At 41.6% G+C, this 26,456-nt stretch overlaps 1 protein-coding gene across 3 annotated transcripts in view; it reads right to left on the bottom strand.

Annotated features, from left to right (window-relative positions):
• The window catches only part of MCPH1 (microcephalin 1), a 245,455-nt gene extending 223,879 nt beyond the window's left edge, over positions 1-21,576 (bottom strand). For 2 of the 3 annotated variants that reach the window (XM_032260308.1, XM_032260309.1), the window contains exons 1-3: positions 21,433-21,576; positions 19,041-19,132; positions 11,112-11,230 (exon numbers count right to left, since the gene is read on the bottom strand). In XM_032260308.1, coding sequence (XP_032116199.1) covers positions 11,112-11,230; positions 19,041-19,132; positions 21,433-21,454 — 233 coding nt within the window. In that variant the 5' untranslated portion in view covers positions 21,455-21,576. The remainder of the gene's footprint in view (positions 1-11,111; positions 11,231-19,040; positions 19,133-21,432) is intronic. The other variant, XM_032260310.1, reaches the window with a different exon arrangement.
• Between the last annotated feature and the right edge of the window lie 4,880 nt (positions 21,577-26,456).

Raw genomic sequence — 26,456 nt, 5'->3', positions numbered from 1 at the left:
AAAAAAAAAAAAAAAAAAAAATATATATATATATATATATATATGGGCGTTCTGTTAAAAAAATAAAATCTACTTATTCACATGGATGTATATATAAATATATACATGTATATGTAAACACTTTTTAAATTTTTTCATTTGGCAGATAACTGTATATTTACAGAGTACAATGTGATTTATATATTCCTTATGGAATGATTATAACAAGCTAATTAACATATCCATCATTGCAGGGAAAACATTTAAAATCTATTCTTTTAGTAATTTTGAAATATACATTGTTAGTAACTTATGCATGTTTTATATATATGTTTAGTACAAAGTCTGAAACTGTATATTCCAAATAGTCAATGGTAAGTTTCCCCTAACTTAGTGGAAGGAGGACAGAGATAAATTAGTGAGGATTTTTCACTTTAAAAACATATACACATTGCCAGGCACAGAGGCTCATGCCTGTAATCCCAGCACTTTGGGAGACCAAAATGGTGAAACCCTGTCTCTACTAAAAATACAAAAAAATTAGAGAGGCATGGTGGTGCATGTCTGAAGTCTCAGCTACTGGGAGGCCGAGGCAGGAGAATCCCTTGAACCCAGGAGGTGGAGGTTGCAGTGAGCCAAGATTGTGCCACTGTACTCCAGCCGAGCAACGGAGCGAGACTCTATTTCAAAAAACAAAACAAAACAAAGTATTTAAATATAAGCACATTTAATCTGAAAGAAAGTTTATGTTTTTAAGATAACAAAAGGAGATCTAAAAACCAGTAATAAAACTGTGACTGTATTACAATAAATAATAAGAAAGAAAGAATTTCTATTGAAAATGCCAAGAGATTAAGTTCATTTTTGAGGACCTTAAAAGTTTGCTTTTGCCAGGCATGGCGGCTCACAGCTGTAATCCTAGCACTTTGGGAGGCCAAGGCAGGTCAATCACCTGAGGTCAGGAGTTCAAGACCAGCCTGGCCAACCTGCTGAAACCCTGTCTCTACTAAAAGTACAAAAATTAGCCAGGCATGGTGGTGCATGCCTATAGCCCCAGCTACTTGAAAGGCTGAGGCAGGAGAATTGCTTGAACCAGGAGGCAGAGGTTGCAGTGAGCTGAGACCATGCCACTGCACTCCAGCCTGGGTAACAGAGTCAGAATCCATCTCCAGAAAAAAAAGAAAAAAAAAAAAAAGTTTGTTTTTGGATAATGAAGTTACAAGTATTATGCAGTCTGCATGAGTCCCTTGAGAAAGAGGCTGGGGCTGGTGACAGGCAGAAAGAGAAAGGGGATGAAGAATGAGAGGAAGGTGTCAGGGGCTGGGCCAGCAAAGCAGAACAAGAATCCCAAACTCTTAGCATAAAACAATCTGTGATCACTCCAAATGCAGGATTAGCTGAGAGGCCTATTTAGGTACAGAACTGCCTCCTGTTTTAGGTGATGTCCATGCATCTTCAGCTTCCTGTGAAGGTCTCTTCTTCTGCACTCTTTCCTCCACATTTCTATCCAACTTTTAAAATGTAGTTCTTTTTTTGAGTCATTTCCCCCATGGCATTTTCTCTAATATCTCTATGCCACTTAACCAAATTTTCCTTTGTTCATAATTTTTTAGAATAAATATTTACTGAGCATCTACTATGAGGCAGAGGAGGCCGGGTGCAGTGGCTCACGCCTATAATCCCAGCACTTTGGGAGGCTGAGGAGGGTGGATCACAAGGTCAAGAGATTAATGGTCAACATGATGAAACCCTGTCTCTACTAAAAATACAAAAAAATTAGCTGGGCATGGTGGTGCACCCCTGTAGTCCCAGCTAGTCAGGAGGCTGAAGCAGGAGAATTGCTTGAACCCAGGAGGTGGAGGTTACAGTGAGCCGAGATCGCGCCATTGCACTCCAGCCTGGGTAACAAGAGTGAAACTCCGTCTCAAAAAAAAAAAAATTCTCACTGGAAACACAACCATAAATAAGACAGACATGTAGCTGCTCTTAGAGTCTATATTACAATAGAAAGACCAAATGCATGATTAGAGATACAGACAGGGAAAGCAGTCAAATGAGCAAAATAAGTTTTAATAGTACACACAGGAAAAAAGGCGTTGAGATAGAGAATATCCAAGAGGGCTTGAACTGTAAACTGGGGGCAGAGGAAGCTCTTTTGATAAGAAAACCTTGCAATGCAACATGTATATAGGAGCTGACTAGCATCAGGAAGAGGGTGCAGAGTTCTCGGCACAGGACAAGAACTAAAGGCAGAAAAGACAGTGGCCTTGGGGACCTGGAAGCCCAGAACATTTGGAAGAGGCAAACAAGGGTGAGGGGAACAGCTGACATTGGAAAGGAAGGGGACAATCACACACGACACTGGACCTGGGTCAGCAAACTTCTGTAAAGGCGCAGGTAGTGAATGTCTTAGCCTTCATGGGCCATAAGGTCTCTGCCACAAGGATTCAAATCTACAGCTGTAGTACAGAGGCAGCCACTGACTACATCAGCCGACGAACATGGCTGTGTGACAATAAAATTGTATTTATGGATACTAAAACTGAATTTTATAAAATAAAAATGTCATGAAATAGTAAACACTTGAATATTTTTTTCTTGTAACCTGTAACTTAAAAACCATTCTTAGCTCATGGGCCATTAAAAAAAAAATAAACAGTATGACAGGGTGGATTTGGCTGGGGGAATTATATTTTGCCATTCCCTGCTATAGACCACTTAATTCTAAGCCATTTTATCAGAAGGATAAAGCTGATTTATGTGTTGAAGTGTTGCAGGTAGTTAGGCATGAGCGGGCAGGAGAGGGCTCTATCACCCTCTAGGAATGTCAGGTGATGGCTCAGCACTGATGGCATTGCCTCTCTAAAAGTGATAAACTGGCAGCCAGCACCAGGGAGAGGCCATTTCCTGATGGTCCACCCCTCCTGTGCTAAAGTGGTAACTGAATGCAGACGCCAGGGAGAGGCAATTTCCCAGGCATGTGCATTGAGACAAAAAGGCGGAGAAATGGGACACTAGCCTCAGACGGGCACGCATACAGCTTCCTAAACTGCATGCCCTTAGCCCACCATAAGGGAAGAATCACAGGAAATGGCGAGTCTACAAATCCTAGGATCAAGGTAAAACATCACATGTGACCTCCGTGCCCGCCTGGGACTCTTCCAAGTTTTCTTTCCGGTTCTGAAGCTTTTTAAATAAACTTCTGCTCCTGCTCGGACACTTGCCTCTGTCTCTTCTGCCTTATGCCCTCAGTCGAATTCTTTCTTCTGGGGAGGAAAGAACTGAAGTTGCTGCAAACCCATACGGATTTGCTGCCAGTAACTTGGATACCTTCCACTAGTAACAAAAGGAGTTAGTTACACTTGCTGATGTTTAAGAAACAAAATGACACAGACAGGCAGGAGGCTACTGCAGTAACTGCAGTAAGACATAGTTGTCTGGACTGTGGGAGTAATAGCAGAGATAAAGATCTGTGAGAGATCTATTTTGAGATAAAAATCAATGAGCCATTTCAATAGATTCCATAAGGAGACGAGGTAGAGAAAACAATGACAGCGGCCTGATACTGAGTCTTCCCCAATTCCCTCCCTCAAAAAACAGAAAATATAAAAGAAACTTAAATAAAAGACACACATGACCTACATTCTCATCGATATGGAGGTAACAGCACAAATTCAGATGACCTATAAATAGAAATATAATCCAAATTCCAACACAGCTGCAAGTCTGTGGATGCAGAAGGCTAGGGAAAATAGGCTTAGGACTCCATAAAAAGCAGCATGGCCTGGAGGACTTACAGGAAGCACAGGTAAAAGAACTCTCAGAAAGAGGTTACCCAACACAACTGCCACAACACAGAACCCACACGGCTCACGGCACCCTCTCCAGGGAAGGGGCCTGAATGGGAGCAAGGTTAGGACAGGCAGGCTCTGAAAAGCATCAGTTCTGGGGGAAGTGGCAGCCCTTGAACAAATGGCAGTGAAGAAAAGGAAGGAACTAAGAGAAAACCGTTTAAGGATCCCATAGAAACAAAAGGCAAACAACATACACGAGCCCCTCCCTTCTCCCTCCACCAGCAACATCTATACAAGAAACCATGCAAGACGGCAGAACTGAGAGAAGAGGATGCTCTGACCAGTCACCCAGCCTACATAATAAATGGAAATAGACAGAATACATTTCATCCATTTAAAAAATCTCTCTGAAAAAAAAAAAAACAAAAAGCAAATCATTTCAGCTGAAGAAAAGCCAACACACCCCCCCAAAATCAAAGCAAACACAAAACTGAATAATGTAATAAAACCCTTGAACTTCAATCAAATTTTGTCAGCTGGGTGCAGTGGCTCACACCAGTAATCCCTGCACTTTGAGAGGGTGCAGTGAGTGGATCACTTATGCCCACACTGAGCTACACAGTGAGATCCCACCTCTACAAAAAAAAATTGTTTTTAAATAGCTGGGCATGGTGGCACATGCCTACAGTCCCAGAGGCTGGGGTGGGAGAATTGACTGAGCCTTAGAGGTAAAGCAGCAGTAAGCTGCAACTGAGTCACAGCATTCCAGCCTGGGCAACAGAGTAAGACCCTGTCTCCAAAAACCAAAATCAGAGCAAGACCCTGTCTTCAAAAAACAAAAACAAATGCTGTCAAATGAGTATTTGGGGTAAAAATATATGTGTGTATATGTGTGTACATGTATATATGTGTGTACTTATGTGTCTGTGTATAAACATATATATATATATAAATATAAAAGGGTTGAAGTCAAAGTGGCTGAAATAAAAGATAGCTAAGTAGGCCCAAAGTAATATAATTGGAATCCCAGAAGAAAGGCAAAACAATGAAACAGAATATTTAAAACTATAATCCAACAAACTTTTGCAGAAATATAGACCTGAATCTGTTGAAAAGGCCAAGCCAGAACTGGAATGATCAATCCAAAACATATTACAGTAAAGCTATGAGACTTAAAAAAATCCTTCAGGAGTCTCCAGATAAAAAGATCAAATAATTTTCAAGGGAAGAAGAACTAGACTGGCATCAGATGCTTCAAAAGTAACACACTAAGTTCCAATTCTGTATATTCCTAACAAACCAATGTACAAATACAGATGAACTACAAGCTACACATCCTGGAAATATAAGAAAAAATAAAATAAACCAACTATGTGAGAACTTTGAAAGCTGGAAGGAAAAAAAGAAAAAGAACAGGCAAATTTTAAAAGGAAGGAGAAGAACCTGGGCATCACCACGTTTTCTGTCTGCCCTCTAAAGGCAGCCACAGTCTCTATGGGAGGTAGTGTGTGGTGCAGCGGGCACTGAAGCAGAAGCTCCGGCCTCCTTTCTGGCTGAAGAGACCAGTGAAAGGAGCCTGGGTACCTAGGGCCACCAGAGAAATGAGGTAAGGACTCAGGAAGTAAGAGAACCAGAAGAGAAACCCCAAATTCTGAGTATGGAAGTTCAAGTCTCTGGCTGAGTCCTAAACAACATGTGCTTGAGGCAAACAAATCAGCTTGAACATGAAGCTTAAGGAGCCCATCTAAGCAACTGCCCACATGAAAGTGTGCATTTAACTTTAATGACAAGTTAACAGCTTGCTAAAACAAAAATGTCATGCTCTTTGGGACAATACAAAAGAATCCAGAGTCTACACAGTATTTACAATGTGCAAAATACAATCTCAAATTATTTGTCATATGAGGATGCCAACCTTGAAATTATCAGACAAGGTCATTAAGACAACTATTTACAACTACACTCATTGAGGTAATAGAAAATACACATAACAAAAGACAGGGAAAGCAAAGATGAAAAATTTCACTTGAAAATGAAACAAAAAAATGTTTACAAAAACCAGGTAGAAATGTTAGAACTCAAAAATATCTGAAATAAAGGTACTAAGTAGCAGAATGGATGTGATGAAGAAAAAAGTCAATGAACTTGGAGACAGATCAATCATCCGTCTTCAGAAAAAAAAAGACTGAACAATAATGAACAAGAAGCAGAGCACTATGGACAAATGGAAGCATTTAAAAGTTATATTACACAGAAAGGATTGGTGAACCGCTATGCTTACTGCCAGACTTGTAAGTAAAGTTTGCTGTCACACACACATGCATTTGTTTACCTATTCTCTACTTCTCTTCTCACAGCACTGGAGAGTTGAGCTGTTGAGCAGAGACCATATGGCCCGCAAAGCCTAAAATATTTACTATCTGTCCCTTTACAGAAAACTTTGCCAATCTCTGGTATACGGCTAATTAGAAAAAGCTATATAGCCAATCAGAAAAGAGGAAGAAATGGGGCAGGAAAGATACATGAAGAAATAATGCCCCAAAACTAATCATCTTTAGAAAAACATAACTACGTATTCAACAAATTCTATGAAATCTAAACAAAATAAGTTTAAAAGAGCCATACCCTGACACTTAAATTTCTGAAAGTGAAAGATAATGAGAAAATCTTGACAAAGCCAGAAAAGGACACCTTAGTCTTTTTCCTTTTTTTCTGAGACAGAATCTCGTTCTTGTTGCCCAGGCTAGAGTGCAGTGGTGCAATCTCAGCTCATTGCAACCTCCACCTCCTGGGTTCACGTGATTCTCCTGCCTCAGCCTCCTGAGTAGCTGGGATTACAGGTGCCTGCCACCACATCTGGCTAATTTTTGTCTTTTTAGTAGAGATGGGGTTTCAACATGCTGGTCAGACTGGTCTCAAACTCCTGACCTCAGGTGATCCAGTCACCTCGGCCTCCCAAACTGCTGGGATTACAGGTGTGAGCCACCGTGCCCAGCCACCTTACTCTTATAATAGAGAAATTACATGAATAACTACAGACTTCTCAGGAAATGCAACAAAGGACAGAGACTGGAAAACACCTTTAAGAAGTTGGTGGGGGAGGTCGGGCGCGGTGGCTCACGCCTGTAATCCCAGCACTTTGGGAGGCCAAGGTGGGCGGATCATGAGGTCAAGAGATGGAGACCATCCTGGCCAACATGGTAAAACCCTGTCTCTACTAAAAATACAAAAATTAGCTGGGCGTGGTGGCGTACACCTGTAGTTTCAGCTACTCGGGAGGCTGAGGCAGGAGAATCACTTGAACTCGGGAGGCGGAGGGTGCAGTAAGCCAAGATTGTGCCACTGCACTCCAGCCTGGCACCTGGCGACAGAACGAGACTCTGTCTCAAAAAAAAAAAAAAAAAAAAAAAATGTAGTTGCAGGAGAAAAAGGCAGCTGTCATCCTGGAACTATATATCCATGAAAATATTATTCACAAATGATAATGAATTAAGGACATTTTCAGATAAAGGAAAGCTAACAAAATGTGTTGCCACCTGATGAACATTAAAAGAAATATTAAACTGACAGAACTGAAGGGAGAAATAATCCAGTAATAATAGTTGGAGACTTCAATACCCCCATTTCAATAATGGATAGAACAACTAGACAGAGATCAAAAAGGAATCCGAAGACTTAAAAAGCTGTATAAACCAACTAGAGCCATCGGATGCCTATTTATAGAAAGCTTCATCCAATAGCAGAATACACATTGTTTTCAGAACATACATTGCATTTAGCATTCTGCTGTATATACCGTATGTCAGTTCCTAAAGTAATAAATTTTAAAAGACAGAAATAATACAAAATATGTTCTCCAACCACAAAAAAAAGAAATCTCAAAAACAAAAAGAAACTTGCCAAATTCACAAGCGTGGAAATTAAAAGAGAACTTCCTAAATAACCACTGAATCAAAGAAATCACAAGGGAAACTAGAAAACACCCTGAAATGAATGAAAACGGAAATGCAACACACAAAACCTTGTGAGATGTGCCTAAAGCAGTGCTTAGAAGGAAATTTATAACTGTAGATACTTGCATTAAAAAAGAGGAAAGAGGCCAGTCCAGGTGGCTCATGCTTGTAATCCCAGCACTTTGGGAGGCCGAGGTGGGCAGATCACCTGACGTCTGGAGTGTGAAACCAGCCTGGCCAACATGGTGAAACTCTACCTCTACTAAAAATACAACAATTAGCCAGGCATGATGACACATGCCTATAATCCTAGATACTCAGGATGCTGAGGTAGGAGAATCGCTTGAACCCAGGAGGTAGAGGCAGCAGTGAGCCAAGATCGCGCCACTGCACTCCATCCAGCCTGGGTGACAGAGAAAGATTCTGTGTCATTTAAAAAAAAAAAAAAAAAAGAGAGAGTGAGAGAGATTACTAGCATTAAGAATGAACTATTGCTGACCTTATAAAAAGAATGTAACAGAATGCTATGAGCAAGTGAATACCAACAAATTAGATAACCTAGATGACCTGGAAAACAGAAAGACACAAGCTACTAAACCTGACTCAAAACTTTCCACACAAAAAAAACAAACAAAAAGCAGCCAGGTTCAGGCTCAAATGCCTTCACTAGTAAATTCTATCAAGTGTTTAAAGAAGAAATAACACCAATCCTTACAAACTCTTCAAAAACTGAGTAACACATTGTAATTCAGTCTCTGATGCCAGCATTGCTCCGACACCGAGTAAGACAAAGTCATTACATGGAAACTATAGATCAATATCCCCTATGAACATACAAGCTAAATGGGTAAGTACATAACACTAGGAAAGTGTTTCAACAATTTTTTTAACTTCTTATTATTATTCTTTTGAGACTGAGTCTTGCTCTCTTGCCCAGGCTGGGATACAGTAGTGCAATCTCAGCTCATTGCAACCTCTGCCTCCTGGGTTCAAGCAACTCTCTGCCTCAGCCTCCCCAATAGCTGGGATTACAGGTGTCTACCACCACACCCGGATAACTTGTCTTGAACTCCTGACCTCATGATCCATCTAAGGGCCCCCCAAAGTGCAGGGATTACAGGTGTGAGCCACCTCGCCCAGCCTACTTGTTGTATTTTTAGTAGAGATAGGGTTTCACCATATTGACTAGGCGGGTCTCAAACTCCCGACCTCAGGTGAACCCACCTTGGCCTCCCAAAGTGCTGGGACTACAGGTGTGAGCCACCATATCCAGCTGTTCCAACAATTAAAAAGGAAAGATGACAACATATATAACATGACAAGTAGGATTTATCCTAGGACTGCAAAGTTGGTTCACCATACAAAACCCGTCAATTATACCATATTAATGTAACGAAGGACAAAAATCACACAATCGATAGATGCAGAAAAGCATTTGACAACAATATCTAACATCCTTTAATAAGAAGAAACAACAAGGAACCTGAACAGAAGGGAATGTCCTCAGCCTGATAAAGGACATCTACATGAACCCATAGTTACCATCATACTAAATAATGAAATACTGAAAGCCTTTCTCCAAAGATGAGGAACAAGACAAGGATGCCCATTCTCACCACTTCTATTCAACACTGTGCTAGAGGTTCTGGCCAGAACAAATAGGTAAAGTAAAATAAAATAAAATAAAAGGCAGCCAGACTAGAAATGAAGAAGTAAACCTATATTTACAAAATTACACAACATTGCATATAGAAAATCCTAAGGAACCAACTAATTTTTATATTTAAAACTAATAAACAAGTTCAGCAAATTTGCAGGATATAAGTTCAATATACAAAAATCACCTGCATTTCTATATACTAACAGCCAACTTAAAAAAAAAAATTAAGAAAAAGACAAAAAAAAAATTAAGAAAACAATTTCATTTACATGAAAATGAACAAAAAATTTAGTAATAAATTTAACCCAGGGAGTATAAAACTTCTACACTGAAAACTAGAAAATATCACTGAATGAAATTTGAGACCTGAAACAGAACACATCCCATTTCTATGGACTGGAAGATCAAATATTATAAATACAGCAACACTTCCTTAATTAGAGATTCAATACAATCTCTACCAAAGCCCAGCTGTCTTTTTTGTTTTTAAAGAAACTGACAAACTGATTGTAAAATTCATATAGAAATGCAAGGAACCGAAACAAGACAGCCAAACAATCTTAGTAAGGAACCCAAATCAAGATAGCTAAACAATCTCGAAAACAAAAAACAAAATTACAGGACTCATACTTCCCAATTTCAAAACTTACTACAAATCTGCAGTAATCAAAGCTGTGTGGGCCAAGCATGGTGGCTCATGCCTGTAATCCTAGCACTTTGGGAGGCCAAGGCAGGTGGATCACTTGAGGTAAGGAGTTTGAGACCAGCCTGGCCAACATGATACAACCTCATCTCTATTAAAAATACAAAAATCAGCCAGGCATGGTGGTGCGTACCTGTAATCCCAGCTACTTGGGAGGCTGAGGAAGGAGAATCACTTAAGGCAAAGGTTGAGATGAATCCCAGTTACTTCGGAGGTTGAAGCACGAGAATCACTTGAACCTGGGAAGTGGAGCTGAGATGTGCCACTACACACCAGTCTGGGCAACAGAGCAAGACTCTGTCTCAAAAAAAAAAAAAGCAAGGCTGGAGGCAGTGGCTCACCTGTAATGAGAAGGTAAGGGCGAGTGGATCACTTGAGGCCAGGACTCAGGACTTTGAGACCAGGTTGGCTAACTTGGTGAAACCCTGTTTCTACTAAAAACACAAGAATTACCCAAGCATGGTGGTGCACACATGTATTCTGGGCTACTCAGGAGGCTGAGGCATAAGAATCATTTGAGCCTGGGAGGCAGAGGCTGCAGTGAGCCAAGATCCAGCCACTGCACTCCAGCCTGACGACAGAGCAAGACTCAATCTCAAAAATAAATAAATAAAAAGATACCAATCCTGTGGACACCTTGATATTGGACTTCCAGCTTCCAGGGTTGTGAGAAAGTAATTTCTGTTGTTCAAGCTACCCATTCTGTGGTCCTTTGTTACAGTAGTGCTCGCTGACTAACACAACCTGCTTCATCACATTCCCTCTTGCTTCCTAAATCCACCTTGTATACCCCAGCTTTAGGACCCGCAGGCTCCTTTTCCCTCTAGGCAAAGTTAGGCATTATAGTACACCCATTTTTGTACTGCAGAAATTGAGACTAGAGGATGTCCTTACTTGGTGAGGTAAGAGGCACAGAAAATATGAAAATCAAACTTTAACTAGTTCTGTGATCTGTGCAAAATATCCCCACACTTTTTCAATGCTAGATACTTAAGGAAAAAAGTAAGAGAGAAACTGCTTACTTTTCAACCCAGAGCACTGAAACGAGCTTTACGCCTCTCTTCTGAGCTTTGTCCCAAGTGCTCCGGTAGCCATCTTTGAAGATAACATGTGTTACTTGTTTATTAAAAGTTTTTGAAACCTGTAGACAAAATGCAGAAAACAAAATGTACATTACTGTTCATTCACAACTTCTTAAGTACAACTGATCAAAAAATCAGACCCCAACAATTCTGTTTCTCAGAATCTGACAGAAACACTCGAAGGAATGCATAACGCTGCTTAAAACATAACTGTTTCAGCTAGAATGGTGAATTATACACACAAGTTCACATCTTCTCCCTCTAAAAATCCTCTGAAGTGTCACTGAAAGAATAAAGAGTTGGAACCCTGCAAGAATAAAGAGAACAGAAGAGAAAACGTGGCCATGAGAAGGTACCACATCTTTAGAAGATGGAAAGAGTCAGATAATTATGGACATTTCAGAAAAGTTTTCTACATGAAAGAAAATAAAACCAAATGAAACTCAGAGACAACAGAGAAAACAGAACACATATTTAACCAAAATTAAAAACACTCAGTATCTTAAGATACTGTATTCATGCAACATGATCAGAAGATACTTTTTAAATAGGATCCCAAAGACTCTTGGAAATTAAAAAAAAGATGACATAAGTAAAAAAAATTTCTACAGAAATTTTAGACAATGAAGTTGAGAAAAGCTCCACGGTAGTATAACAAAAGGACCGGAAGATGGACACAACAGGAGACAAAAGGCAAAAACATCAGGAGCTCAGTCCAGGAGATCCAACAGCCAATCAACAGGAGTTAAAGAAATACAGAAATACAAAAAATGGAGAAGATACTATTAAAGAAATAATAAAAGTTTCTCGAACTAAATGACAAGCATTTTAGATCAAAAGGATGCCCCATAAAATGCCAGCATAAGAATGAAAACAGCACTACATCAAGCTTATCACAGAATTCCGGCATGGTTGGCAAAGGAGAAAAATATTTAAAGAGTGGGAAATCAAGGTGAAGAGGATGGAGACACATCACATGCAAACAATGATAAGTGACAACTTAGTCTTATTAACAACAGTCTGGAAGTGAGTAAACAATGGGAAATACCTTAAAGAAAAAATAATATTTGTGCTAGCATTTTACAATCAGCTAAAATATTAGTAAAAGTTAACAGTATAATAAAGGCATGTTCAGACATTCATGGTGTCAAAAATTTTACCTTTTATGTATCCTTTCCAGAAGTAGAACTCATTCACATAATTTTTTATAGCATTCAATTATACTGAAAGAATATATGTACACGGTTTGGAAGTATGAAGGCAAATACCAAAACAAACAGATGGTCTGAAAGTAGCTGTCTTTGAAAAACAGAAAAGGAAATGTACGGGAAAGCGTTGCTGGTGTCTCTTTGCTTTCGTTGTGAACTTCATGGCACTGCCCATTAGTCTTTTTAAACAATGAATAGTTATTACTTCTATGACTCTCTCTCTCTCTCAATCTCTGCACCCCTGCCAAGTCCATAGAAGCTATCAAGGCGGTCAAGAATTACCCAACTGAGATTCTAGATCAAGACTGACACCTGCTTCATTGCAACAGTCAAGTAAAAAGAAAAAAGAAAAAAACAGAAGACACCTAGAGAGATGAGTCTAGCATTTGAGGCCATTTTACCTCAAGATTTTTATCAAATGTAGCTAATACTAAACGGGACAAAAATTGATAAACAAGCCTCAAAGAGAGAAGGGGGTCTGAAAAAACCCGTACACCTTGGGTTTACACTCAAAAGGCTGCATCTAGATAAGGGTGAAGCAGAAATTATAATGACCCTTACAGGCCTGCAGTGTAGTTTTAAATCATCTCAAATCCTGAAACTGGCTTAAGATAACCCTGGATTATGAGTACTATAAATACCGTAGTGGAAATAAATCTAAATCTCTTTTGAAAAAAGATAATACAATTCTAGGCCTCAAATTATTTACAAATAATTTTAAATACATGCTTAAAATTTTTTAAATGTGAACAACAAATAAAAAAACAAGCATAGGAGGAACAGAAGAACAGAAACCACTGGATAAAACAAAAAATAAAAACAGGTACATGCTGCAATGTACCAGATGAAGACTTCCCGCGGAATGCAGCTGAAACCCCACTTAGAGAAAAACGTGTATCTTAAATGCATAAATTCAAAGTAAGGTTGAAAATCAGTGCAGTCATCCAAAAAATTAGAAAAAGTCATTCAATTAAAACCAAAGGAGGCTGGGTGTGGCGGTTCACACCTGTAATCTCAGCACTTTGGGAGGCTGAGGCGGGCAGATCACATGAGGTCAAGAGTTCGAGACCATCCTGGACAACATGGCAAAAGCCGGTCTCTGCTAAAAATACAAAAATTAGCCAGGTATGGTGGTGCGTGCCTGTAAGCTCAGCTACTGGGGAGGTTGAGGCAGGAGAATCACTTGAACCTAGGAGGCGGAGGTTGCAGTGAGCAGAGATTGAGCCATCGCACTCCAGCCTGGGCAACAGTGTGAGACTCCATCTCAAAAAATACAAATACAAATACAAATATCAAAGACAAGGGGGCGGGGCTCAGAAGCGTATGCGTGTAACCCCCTAAACACGCTGCGCATGCTCACTTCCAAAGGTAAGGAAGTGAGCTTATACAGTCCCAGGATCAGGTGCTCGCCTCTTCTCCCACTTTTCTCTTTGGCCTTTGTGAGTCCACTTGACTGTCTTTCAATTCTTTCCTTTCTTGTTCTAATGCCTTTTTAAATAAGCTTCCATTCCTGCTCTTTTTTAAGCCTTTTTTTTTTCTCTTTTTTTGAGATGGAGGCTTGCTTTGTCTCCAAGCTGGCGTGACCTCGGCTCACTGCAGCCTCTGCCTCCCGGGTTCAAGCGATTCTCCTGCCTCAGCCTCCCGAGTAGCTGGAACTATAGGTGCCCACCACTGTGCCCGGCTAATTTTTTGTATTTTAGTAGACAGAGGGGTTTCACCATGTTGGCCAGGATGGTCTAGATCTCCTGACTTCGTGACCTGCCCGCCTTGGCCTCCCAAAGTGCTGGCATTAAAGACGTGAGCTCCATCTTGCTTCTAACCTCCAAGATGATCTTGTTCATTCCTGGGCATAGGCTGAACTAACTCTGGGAAGAACTTAGTTTAGAGTTTAAAACAAAGAACATAAGAGTCCTTTCCCCAAATGTCCTTATTGCCTGGGAAGTAGGCTGCCTTTGTAGGACTAATGCCACAAAATTAGAAATTACGGTTTAGGGCTGTGCGTGGTGGCTCACACCTGTAATCCCAGCATTTTTGGAGGCCGAGGCAGGCGGATCATGAAGTCAAGAGATCGAGACCATCCTGGCCAACACAGTGAAACACTGTCTCTACTAAAATACAAAAATAAGCTGGGTGTGGTGGTGTGCGCCTGTAGTCCCAGCTACTTGCAGGAGCCTGAAGCAGGAGAACTGCTTAAACCCGGGAGGCACATGTTGTAGAGGGCCAAGATCTTGCCACTGGCGCCTGGCGACAGAGTGAGACTCTGTCTCAAAAAAAAATAAAGAAAAAAAGAAATTACAGTTTAGGAGTCACGAAGCTGGAGGCTACAAGTTCTGACCCTCCCTAAACCGCTCCTAATATCAATGCTTGAGATATTTTGCAGACCCTACACTCAGTGGATCAGCTGGCGCCACTCATAGGGATAAACTGGCTCATCTGATCTCATGGCTCCCACCCAGGACTCAGTGCAAGAAGACAGCTTTCCTCCTTTGATTTCATCTCTGACCTGACCAATCAGCACTCCTGGCTCTCTGGCTTCCCCCCACCCACCGAGGTGTCCTTAAGAGCTCTGATTCCCAAATGCTCAGGGAGACTGATTTGAGTAATAATAAATCTCGGTAGCCCACTCAGCCAGCTCTATGTGAATTACTCTTTCTCTAATGTAATTTCTGTCCTGATAAATCGGCTCTGTCTAGGCAGCAGGCAAGATGAATCCACTGGGTGGTTACAAACAGAGAGCTGTTGAACAGACGGGACATATACGGATCCCTGATTTAAAACAGAAGTAGTAGTTCAGACCTTGATTAAAGGTTTTTTTCAATAAATTATGTTGAGACAAATATGCATGTAGGAAAAATGAGACAACTACTTTATGGCATGTGAAAAAAATCAATTCCAGGTATACGTTAAGTATGAAAGGCAAAATGATGAAAGCTTCCAGAAAATAACAAGAGAAAATCTTTATAACCTTCGTATAGAAACAGGTTTTTTTAAAACCAAGACACACAAAAAAGTTTACCATAGAATAAAAAAATAAATTTAACTACATTAAAATTGTCACCAAAAGATACCATTTTGAAGACGAAAGACAAGCCAGAGTGACAAAAATACTGCAATTCATTTGGGTGATAAAAGAGTCAATTCTAAATCATAGAGAATACCTACAAATCAAGAAGAAGAGATAAACCCAATCGAAATATAAGCTGGAGGCTTGAATATATACTCCAAAATAAATGCAAATTCAAAGCACAATGATATACAAACACACCAGAATGGCTGAAAATAAAGGTTGACAAAACCAAGCATATTCAGCAATGGGAACTTTCATACATTTATATAAGTATAAACTGATCCAACCACTTCAGAAGACTGTTAAGAAATCATTGCTAATTTCCTTAGATGTGATCACGGTATTTTTGTTATACAGGAAAATGTCTTTGTTTTCAGATGATGCATAATGAGTATTTATGGGCAAATTAAGAGGTCTGCAACTTACCTTCAAATAGTTCAGGAGAAAAATACAAGTACACATCTAAATACATCGTACACAGAAATAGAGATAAAGCAAGTATGTTCAGATGTTAACGACTGTTAAATCTATATTCACTATTCTTTCAACTTTGTTTGCAAATTTTTGAAATAAAAGGTGAATACCAAAAAGATGCAAAAGAGCTAAGATCTTAATGTTACCCTGAAAAACCACCTTGTCAGCTCACTTGTCTCAAGGCTTTTTTCTCACGCACAATTAACTTGTCTTAATCCCAAGTAAATTTTAGGCATCAGAACATGCGCACTCCCTCAGGCTCCTACATTCCAATGTATCACAATAGGCGTGTCTCCCCTCCTGCACTGTGGGTCCTGCTCCTATAATCTGATTCCTCTCCACTGACCTTTTACTCAAGGTAGACACTAGGGAGGCCAAACAAGGCCGTTAGGGTGAAAAATTTAGTAGCACCCACTCTTTGCCTGGTGGTGAGTGCCTCTTAAGTTTTACACCCAGGCAGTTTTATACCCAGTTACACCCTAACCCAACTCTACCTTCAATTATCTTTCCATCTCATGTTTTTTTTTTTTTTTTTGAGTTTCCTCTGTCACCAAGTACAGTGGCATGATCTCGGCTCACTGTAGCGTCCGCCTCCCGAGTTCAAACAATTCTCCTGCCTCAGCCTCCAGAGTAGCTGGGGCTACAGGCATGCCCCACCAAACCCGGCTAATTTTTTTGTATTTTTAGTAGAGATAGGGTTTCATTATGTTGGCCAGGATGGTCTTGATCTCCTGACCTCGTGATCCACCCACCTCAGTCTCCCAAAGTTCTGGGGTTACAGGCCTGAGCCACTGCCCACCCCCCACTAATCTTTTCACCCATTTTAATGGATCTCTTTTACTCAGCCTATCAGTCAGCCCCTCCCAAATGCCAGAAAGAGGCTTTGTTCACAGCTAAACTCCCTACAAGAGTATATTAGTTCCTCCTTAACCATGGGGGTTAAGTTCTAAGACACCCCCCACCCCACCCCCAGTGGATGCCTGAATCCTTGACTAGTACTGAATGGGTTATATACTGTTTTTTCCTATACATACATACACAATAAGAGTTTTATTTACAAATTAGGCACAGATTAACAATAAGAATAACAAAATAGGGCAATTGTAACAATGTATTATAAGAAAAATTATCACCCAGGTGACTGTAACTTTTGCAGTTTGGTGTGACTGCAACACTAGCATAGTTTTCCATCTTCACAGTTTCAAGATTAGAAGATTTGTTCTCACTGTAGATCTGAGCAACTTCAGCATACAATTTTTTTCCTTTCTTTAAAGTGGAGAACTTTCACCTTTTCACTTAAAGGAAGCACCTAAAGGCTTCTCTGGCATATCTGAATTGCCAGCATCACCACTCTTACACTTTGGGGCTGAAAATTAGGTCTGTCAAATTTAATCTGCTTTGCTTGCTTTTGGTCACTTGCTTTTTGTCATTTATTTACTTATTCCTATATAGCTAGCTGCAAGTCATGCTGCTAAATGCTGTAACGACCTTCACTGGTCTCCTTTTAACACTTCTGGTGGACGTGCCACCATGGTAACAGTTGCTTAAGCTATTTTTCAGGAACTTGACGCAGCACCCGTACAGTTCAAACAGGCTGCAACCACCAACCCTTCAACTATACCTGTGCAAATGCCAAGAAGTAACTTTTTGACATCAGACCAAAATTTCCACCAACAGATCCTACTAGAGCCTGTTTTTTGTTTTTGTTTTTGAGATGAAGTCTTGCTCTGTCCACAGGCTGGAGTGTAGTGGCGTGATCTCAGCTCACTGCAACCTATGCCTCCCGGATTCAAGTTATTTTTCTGCCTCAGCCTCCCAAGTAGCTAGGACTACAGGCATGTGCCACCACACCCGGCTAATTTTTTGTATTTTTAGTAGAGACAGGGTTTCCTGTTGGCAAGGCTGAACTTGAACTCCTGACCTCAGGTGATCTGTCAGCCTTGGCCTCCCAATTGCGCCTGCTTTCTAAACATGCATCCCATGAACCCAACTACGCTCATGCAGATCACTGAGTGATTACTTCATTTCTCCCCACAGCTTAGATTACCTCACTTCCCTAACTGATAAATATCCCTAAGCCTTATCTTTGAGAACGAAGATGTGAGTACTCTTTTGCCTCCTGGCTGGGCTTCCCTGTGAATGAATCTTTTTCCTTTTGCAAAACCCATCATCACAGTGATTGGTTTAATGTGTGTGGGCAAAACATACCTATTCGGTATCAAGGATATTATTATGTCAAATAAATGTTACTTGAACACAAGCACTATGTGATAGTAAATCTGATAACAGCAATGGCTATGTTAAGAAACCTTGAATAAGGCAAATTGTTTTGCTATCTCCATTTCCTCATACCTCAATGTTTCTTGCCCATTTCACTGAAAACTGCACTAAGTTCAGCAATGACCTTAGAGTGTTCAAATCCAAAGTACATTTGACAGTCCTATCTTTCTTGAAGTTTCTGCAGCTTTAAAAAATTCTATCTTTAAAATTACTCCTGCCTAGCTCTGAAAGACAATTAAAAAATGACTCCCTCCTTTGACTTCCACACATGTTCTTTCTCCTGACATTCTTCTCTCCTTCTGTCACTAGGTCCCTGCTCCCATTGCCTGTTCTTCAACACTGAACAAGGCTCCTCCATCACCATTCTTCATGCTAACCATGCCAGACCTGGGATGGCATCCACGCCTGTGACTTCACATGACCCCTATGGTCTTGACCCCCCCAAATCATCACCTCTAGCTTTGAACACTTCAAGTTCCGGACTTGTATATCCATATGGCTAGCAGATATTTTCAATATGCCCAAATTTACAACTTTTCCCTTAGAAACTTAATCCTTTTCCTGTATTCCTCACTTTGCTTAATGTACCCATGCAATCAATGTAAGAATCCAGATTTTTATCCTAGGTTCCTCCTCCTCACTCAATGTCCATAGGCCCAACTGTTCTGTAAGTTCTACTGTTCTAAATTCTTCACACTTTGGCCCTTTTTTCTCCTACTGCTTTCTATTGCTCTGTCCTTCATATTTAAAGTAATAACTCCCAAAATAAGAAAATGCAAATGTAACTTTTTACCTATCAGAAGACAGTCATATGAATCGACAGCAAAATAAATGTCTTACCTTTGCCCCCATATCCATAAGCTGTGTTGTAAATGTCTTTGAATAATTTTCTGTTCCATTGGATGACCACACTTCAACATAGGCCACTACATCTGAAAACAATATATGAGCATGAAATATACATTTGTAATTCCAGCATCCCCTGCCCAATAGATTTTGTTCTATTTAAGAGTAAATGGAAAATTTCTTCTACTGGCCAGGCATAGTGGCTCATGGTGTAATTCCAGCACTTTGGAAGGCCAAGACAGTGGGATCACTTGAGCCCAGAAGTTTGAGACCAGCTTGGGCAACACAGTGAAACCCTGTCTCTACATTTTTTTTTTTTTTTTAATTAGCCAGGAATAGCTTTGAGCAGCTGTAGTTCCAGCTACTGGGTGGGAAGACGGGATAGAGAGGGTGGAGAAGCTGAGTTATGATCGCATCATTGCACTCCAGCCTCGGCAACAGAGCAAGAAATTGCCTCAAAAATAAGAAAAATAAATCAAGTTTCTCCTAAAGGCTGAGCAAACTAGCTCATGCCTATAATCCCAGCACTTTGGAAGGTGGAGGCGGGAGGACTGCTTGAGGCTAGGAATTCGAGACCAGCCTAGGCAACATCATGAGACCCTGGCTCTACAGAAAAAAAAATAATAATAAAAATAAATTTAAAATAAAAATAACCAGGCATGGAAGTGTCTGTAGTCCCAAGTTATTCAGAGGCTGAAACAGTAGAATTGCTTAAGCCTGGGAGTTTGAGGCTGCAGTGAGCTATTATATGATCACGTCACTGCACTCTAACCTGGACAACAGAGTGAGACTCTGTCTCATAAATTTCTACTAAAAGCTTATTGAAAATAGCTTCAGTGCAATTTATTAAAATTTTTAGCAAAAAAAATGTACCCATACATCCATCACAGTTTACATTCCTAAAATTAGATGCTTTCCCCAAATTCTTAGGCTTAATTTTTCGAATGCAGAAATCTGTTTTCTGCAAAGGGACAGACGGTAAATATTTTAGGCTTTATGGCCAAACAGTATTTGTCACAACTACTCAACTTCATGGTTGCAGCACAGACAATATATTAATGAGCCAGCCTGTGTTCCAATAAAACTTTCTTTGTGGAGAAGGAAATGTGAATGTAATATAATTTTTCATTTGTCCTTCTTTTTTTAAAATCACTTAAAAATCTAAAAGACATTTTCAGCTTATAGATCCTACAAAAACAGGCAGCAGGCCAGATTTGGCCTGGGGTGCATAGTCTGTGGACCTCTGTTCTAGTGGATATCCTCTTCTCAAAACCTGATGTTTAAAAGAGTTTTCGAGGCATACCATCGGTCAAAGATTGTGAACAACCCTAAAGGAAAACCAGGTTAATATAACAAAATGCTAACATTAGAAAAATAGCCACATCTGATTACAGAGTTTGTATAAACCTTTTCTTTTCGCTATGAGGTTTTATGACTCCAGGCCCCTCTTTATCCCACGGCCAAACTCTAAAAGACCTGTGTCCGCTGTTCTCCTCCCCTGGGCTCTTCCAGGTGCACAGCGGGTGGAACCGGGTACGGTATCCTATACTGGTTAGGACAGCAGCTCCGGTCTAAAGCCCTGTAACACTGACTGGCCACACACAGTGGGAGAGGCACCCAAACGTTTGCCCCAGGCCTTAGTTTTCCCACCTGTAAATTGAGGTAACAGAATTGGTGGGGCGGTTAAAAATCAGACACCACCATACTAGCCTGTGCACAGCGCCTGGCACACAAGGACTCCGCAGTAAAAGGCAGCTCCAATTCTTGGAACAATTCGCATAGAAACACAACTGCCGCCCCTCCAGGTGGGCCTCAGTGGGGGGATTGAACACGACCAGACCCAGGAGGGCCCCACACGAACTTCCCGAGGGCAGGACTCTGCCTGCCCGTGAGCCCCGGGTCCACAGACTAAGGCAGCAGGGGTGGCAGCAGGTAGTGAGAGGCGGGTTTTGGGAGCATGGGGGAGGAAGCAGGCAGCTGGAACTTTTGGGGAGACAGGGAGCACGGCGGAGTAAGCAGGCAGTCGGGGGTTTGGGAGAGCCACGGAGCATGGGGAATGAAGCAGGCAGGTGGGGGTTGTGGGCAGACAAGGAGCACGGCGGAGTAAGCAAGCAGTCGGGGGTTTTGGGGGGCCAAGCAGCGGGGGAGAGAGCAGGCAGCCGGGGGTTTTGGAGGGACAGGGAGCACGGGGAAGGAAGCAGGCAGCCGAGGTTTTGGGGACCAGGCAGCGGGGGAGGGAGCAGGCGGCAGGAGGTCGGGGGGCGACAGTCAGCGAGGGAGGGGCCAGCGGGCTGCTCTCATGGGACCCCCCTGAGTGCTCCTGCCACCAAGAGTGTCGGTCCTCAAACTCCCCCGCTGCTGGCGCAGGGAGCAGGAAGTCACTCACCTTTCAGGATGGGGGCCGCCATGACGGACCGCGGAGTCTGACGCGCCGGACAGCGCGACGCCAGCCAGCCTGCAGGCGCGGGCGGTCACTGGGCATGCGCACGGCGAGCGCCCCGCCCTCTCTGCGCTCCACGGGATCCGCTCTTCCGGGAGGTCTCCGGCCAGGGCGGGAGGTTGGCGGGAGCTCAGACCCGGGGGAGGGCCTGGCCCCGCCTCGCCTCGCCGCGCTTCGGGCTGCTGGGCTGCGGGGCCGCGGGGCCGCGGGGCCGCGGGACCGCGGGTTTTTCTCTCCTCTTGCGGGTAACGAGGACGACGGTCCCTAGCCCCGGAATTAGCCTTCTGTTTCCATTAGTGACTTAGAAGGTTCCCGGCCCCTCACCTGCGCTCACCTGAGCCGAGGGTCAGGAAGCGGAGGGGGCACAGTCACTGCCTTGCGGGCGCGGCTGGACCCCAGCGGACGACTTTGTGCGGACTTTCGGCACCTTCCGCCCCCCTCCAGCCCGACACCCCTGGGGCCGGCGCGCCACGTTACAGCTCCGGGCCTAACCCACCGCCCTGCCGGCTCGGGGGACCTGGACCTCCGATCCAGGGGATGGGGAACCCGGAGACCTCAGACCTCCGCGGGAGGACCTCGAGACCTTAGATCCTCAGTAGGGGAGTGAATGAGACTTCGGATTCCTGAGGCAGCAAATTCCTGTGGGGGCACCCCAGGACCTGAGATCACCGCGGGGTGACCCCAGACCTCACATTCAGGCCGCCGATCCGCCGGGGACTCCCGACTATCCCGGCGAGCCCCCTCAAGGGCTCGGTCCTCCAGCTGCCCTGCACTGCGGGCTCCCAGGCTCAAACTTCCCGCCCGCGGAGGCCCGCCCCGGAAGCAACCCGATTCGGGGCAAGTTACCTGCCTAGTCCAAGGTGTTACGGCTGGTAACTGATGGAGATGTTGGTATTAAACCTACCTACTTTTAGTTCTTTTTATTGAACCTAAAGGTAGAATATATGTACAACAGTATCAACTACCGTCTACTCAGGTCTCTGTTTCATGTATTTATTCATTCACTCTCAGCTGTTCTTTCAGATGTCAGTTGGATCTGTGATTCTGAAGAATTGCCTTGAGTATATGCAGCCTCAAAATGCCACTTCCTAGGCTGAATCTTTGGTCAATATCTATCATTATCACAAGTTATTCCTCTAATAAACTCTACCCTGGAGATACAGCGTTATGGTTTACTTCAGAGAGTTCAGCTTATTGTAGACCCAAGTACTTTCTTACTGAGAAAGTGATATTGATCTCTGTTGGTTTAGAATTAAATGATGACATGATGAAGTATATAAACCAATTACTTTTGGTCGAGGTGGTTAAAAATAAGTTTAGTATTTGATAGACACTTCAGCTCCACAATTTTGAATATTTTCTCCTATGATTTCTTCTAGAAATATTACTGCTTTAACCAGGGAGTTGTATCAGGTAGGTCTAGGATCTACTTTTTTTTTTTTTTTTTTCTGAGGTAGAGTCTCACTCTGTTGCCCCGGCTGGAGTGCAGTGGTGTGATCACAGCTGACTGCAGCCTCAGCCTCCTGGGCTCATAGGATAGGATCGACTTTTAATTAACTTTTGTACACAATGTAAGATAGGGGCCAAAGTTCATTTTTTGCATGTATATATATGCAAATATTCCAGCATCATTTGTTGAAAAGTTATTTTTGTCTCCACTGCATTTTCTTTGTGCTTTTGTCAAAATCTGTGTTGCACATATATGTGTTTCGTTAGGCTTCCTCTTCTGTTCCATTGAGCTGTTTGTCTTTTTGCCACCAGCACCATGCTGTTTTGATTATTATAGCTATATAAATAAGTGATGAAATCAGGTAGTTTATTTCCTACAACTTTATTTTTCAAGGTTGCTTTGTATCTTCTAGATTCTTCAAATTTCCTTTTTTTTTTTTTTTGAATAAAGATGGGGTTTCACCGTGTTGGTCAGGCTGGTCTTGAACCCCCGACCTCAGGTGATCCACCCGCCTTGGCCTCCAACGTGCTTGGATTATAGGCGTGAGCCACCACTCCCGGCCCAGATTTCCTAATAAATCTTAAGAGTCAACTTGTCATTTTGCATAAAAAAATAAGACTGCTGGGATTTTGATTGAGATTGTGTTGACTCTACAGGTCAATTTGGGGAGAATTGACATTTTAACCATACTCAGTCTTCTAACCCATTAACTTTTATTTAGGTCTTTTAAAATTTACCTTAGTGACGTTTTGTACTTTTCACAAGATAGGTCTTCTATAACTTTTGTTAGATTTTAACCTAAGTATTTTTATTTATTTATTTATTTTGAGACGGGATCTTACTCTGTCACCCAGGCTGGAGCATAATGCTGTGATCATGGCTCACTGCAGCCTTGACCCTCCTGGGCTCAAGCCATCCTCCCACCTCAGCCTCCTGAGTAACTGGGTGCAAGTGCACACCACCATGCCAAGTTAATTTTTAAAATTTTTTGTAGAGACAGGGTCCCACAGTGGCACAATCTCAGCTCACTGCAACCTCTGCCTCCAAGGTTCAAGCAATTCTGCCTCAGCCTCTTGAGTAGCTGGGACAACAGGCACATGCCACCATACCCAGCTAATTTTTCTTTTTTTTTTTAAGTAGAGATGGGGTTTCACTATGTTGGCCAGAATGGTCTCAATTTCTTGACCTTGTGATCCACCCTCCTGGGCCTCCCAAAGTACTGGGATTACAGGCGTGACCCCCCTGGCCCAGCTTCCTATGGCTATTTTTATTGTTACTTTAATTAAATGGATAATTAACTGCCTGGTGACAGAGTGACAATCTCAACAACAAAAACAACAAAAGGCATAGGAGATTCTATGATTGTAAGAAAAAAATAGCTTTTTTTAAGGTGAAAAGATTTAGTTCCCTTAAATAAGGATATGATAAAGCACTAGAAATTATCCTAATAAAACACAGTCACTGATTCCTAGGTGGTATTAATGAAAAACAAATTTCTGAAAGTTATTGAAATAGTAAGGCAGACTTTTTTTTTTTTGAAGACTGGAGGTTTATTGTTACTCAGTCTCCCCAAGGAGCATTCAGGGATTAGAGTTGGAGTGCAGTGGCATAATCACAGCTCACTGCAACCTGTGCCTCCTGGGTTCAAGTGATTTTCCTGCCTCAGCCTCCTGAGTAGCTGGGATTACAGGCACCCCTCACCACACCTGGCTAGTTTTTGTACTTTTAGTAGAGACGAGGTTTCGCCATGTTGACCAGGCTGGTCTGGAACTCCTCAGGTGATCCGCCCTCCTGGGCCTCCCAAAGTGCTGGGATTACAGGCCTGAGCCACCATACCCAGCCCAGGGATCAGACTTGTTAAGGATAACTTGGTGGGTCAGGGACAGCCAGTGAGTCAGGAGTGCTGATTGGTTGGGTTGGAGTTGAAATCCTAGGGAATTAAAGCTGTCTTCATGTGTTGAGTAAGTTCCTGGGTGGGGGCCACAGATCAGATGAGCCAGTTTATCCATCTGGGTGGTGCCAGCTGATCCATCAAGTGCAGGGTCTGCAAAATATCCCAAGCATGATCTTAGAAACAGTTTAGGGAGAGTCCAAATCTTGTAGCCTCCAACTGTATGACTTCTAAACCATAATTTCTAATCTTGTGGCTAATTTGTTAATCATAAAAAGTTTAGTCCCTAGGCAAGAAGGAAGTTTGTTTTGGGAAGGGACTGTTTTTCTGTTTGTTTTTAACTACAAACTCTAAGCTAAGTTCCTCCCAAAGTTAGCTCAGCCTGTGCCCAGGAATGAACAAGGACAGCTCTCTTTCACTGTCTCAGTTTACAATTTTGCAGTGGTGGTTTCAATCGTTCACTTTGGTTTTTTGTTTGTTTGTTTTGAGACAGTTTAGCTCTTCTTGCCCAGACTGGAGTATGATGATGTGGTCTTGGCTCATTGCAACCTCTGCCTCCGGGTTCAAGCAATTCAAGAATTTGTTAAAGTGTTGTTTCACAGTGAACTATGATCCTATTTAATCAAGTGTTCAAAGCTTTTGGCATTTTTGACAGCTTCCCTGAATTCTAAATGAAATTTAGAATTCTAAATTAAATCTTTTTAACCAGTTTCTCCAATTATGTCCCGTTACAAAAGATAACAGATACTTATCACACTTATGCAAATAACCATACTACCATAAATTGAGAATACTCGCAAATAATTCTCAAATTCTGGAGAAATCAGGTAGAAAGAAATATGCTCCAAATTTTGTTCATAGGAGTGTCTTTTACTCAGTTGTTAAAGGCTGTAAAATAGCTAAAAAAAAAAAAAGTTTTCTTACCTCTGGAAAACAAAAAGAATTAACAACATTTTAAGCAAAAAAGTTAAGAAAAAAAAAAAGGCTACCTCAGTCTTCTTTTAGTTCAGTCCATTCAGTTAACTTCTGTTCTACTTGATATTCATGAACATTTCAGCTCTCCATGAGAGTGCCAAAAGTGTTTTCCCCTTACGCTAATGTCATAATCTCCAAAGTTATCAGAACCTTGCATTCAAGAGCACCTCTCAAAGTTTTATAGCTGATTATAAAACCGCCTTCTAAAGAGGATCAAAACGAGATAATTGTGTATGACAAAAACATTTTAGGGCAGCCACAGTAAAAGACAAAATTGACAGGGAAATTTGTTACCTCTGTGGCACACAATAATTTAACATAACAATTATAATTATTACTGATAACATATACTGAGGCATATCAGAATTATAGGACTGTTATACAATTTTGTAATACATACTAATAACATATTTATATGAATATAACCCAAAGAAAATTAAACACTTATTTTAAATTTGACAGTGGTTCCTGCATGATTTTAATACATTAAATAAGCTGAAAATGTCTTTTTGGACTTTAGGTGACTTAATTTTTTTTTTTTTTTAACTTAGAATCTGATCTTGGGAGGTTTGTCAAATATCAAAGGTTTAAAATACTGGATATCACCAAATAGAATCCCAGGTCATCATAAGTTATTCATTAGCCAAAAAATGA

The sequence above is a fragment of the Sapajus apella genome, unplaced genomic scaffold, assembly GCF_009761245.1.
Source record: "Sapajus apella isolate SASKATOON/1434 unplaced genomic scaffold, GSC_monkey_1.0 scaffold116, whole genome shotgun sequence".
NCBI lineage: Eukaryota > Metazoa > Chordata > Mammalia > Primates > Cebidae > Sapajus > Sapajus apella.
The sequence above is the reverse complement of the archived record's forward strand: the minus strand, read 5'-3'. Positions and strand labels throughout refer to the sequence as shown.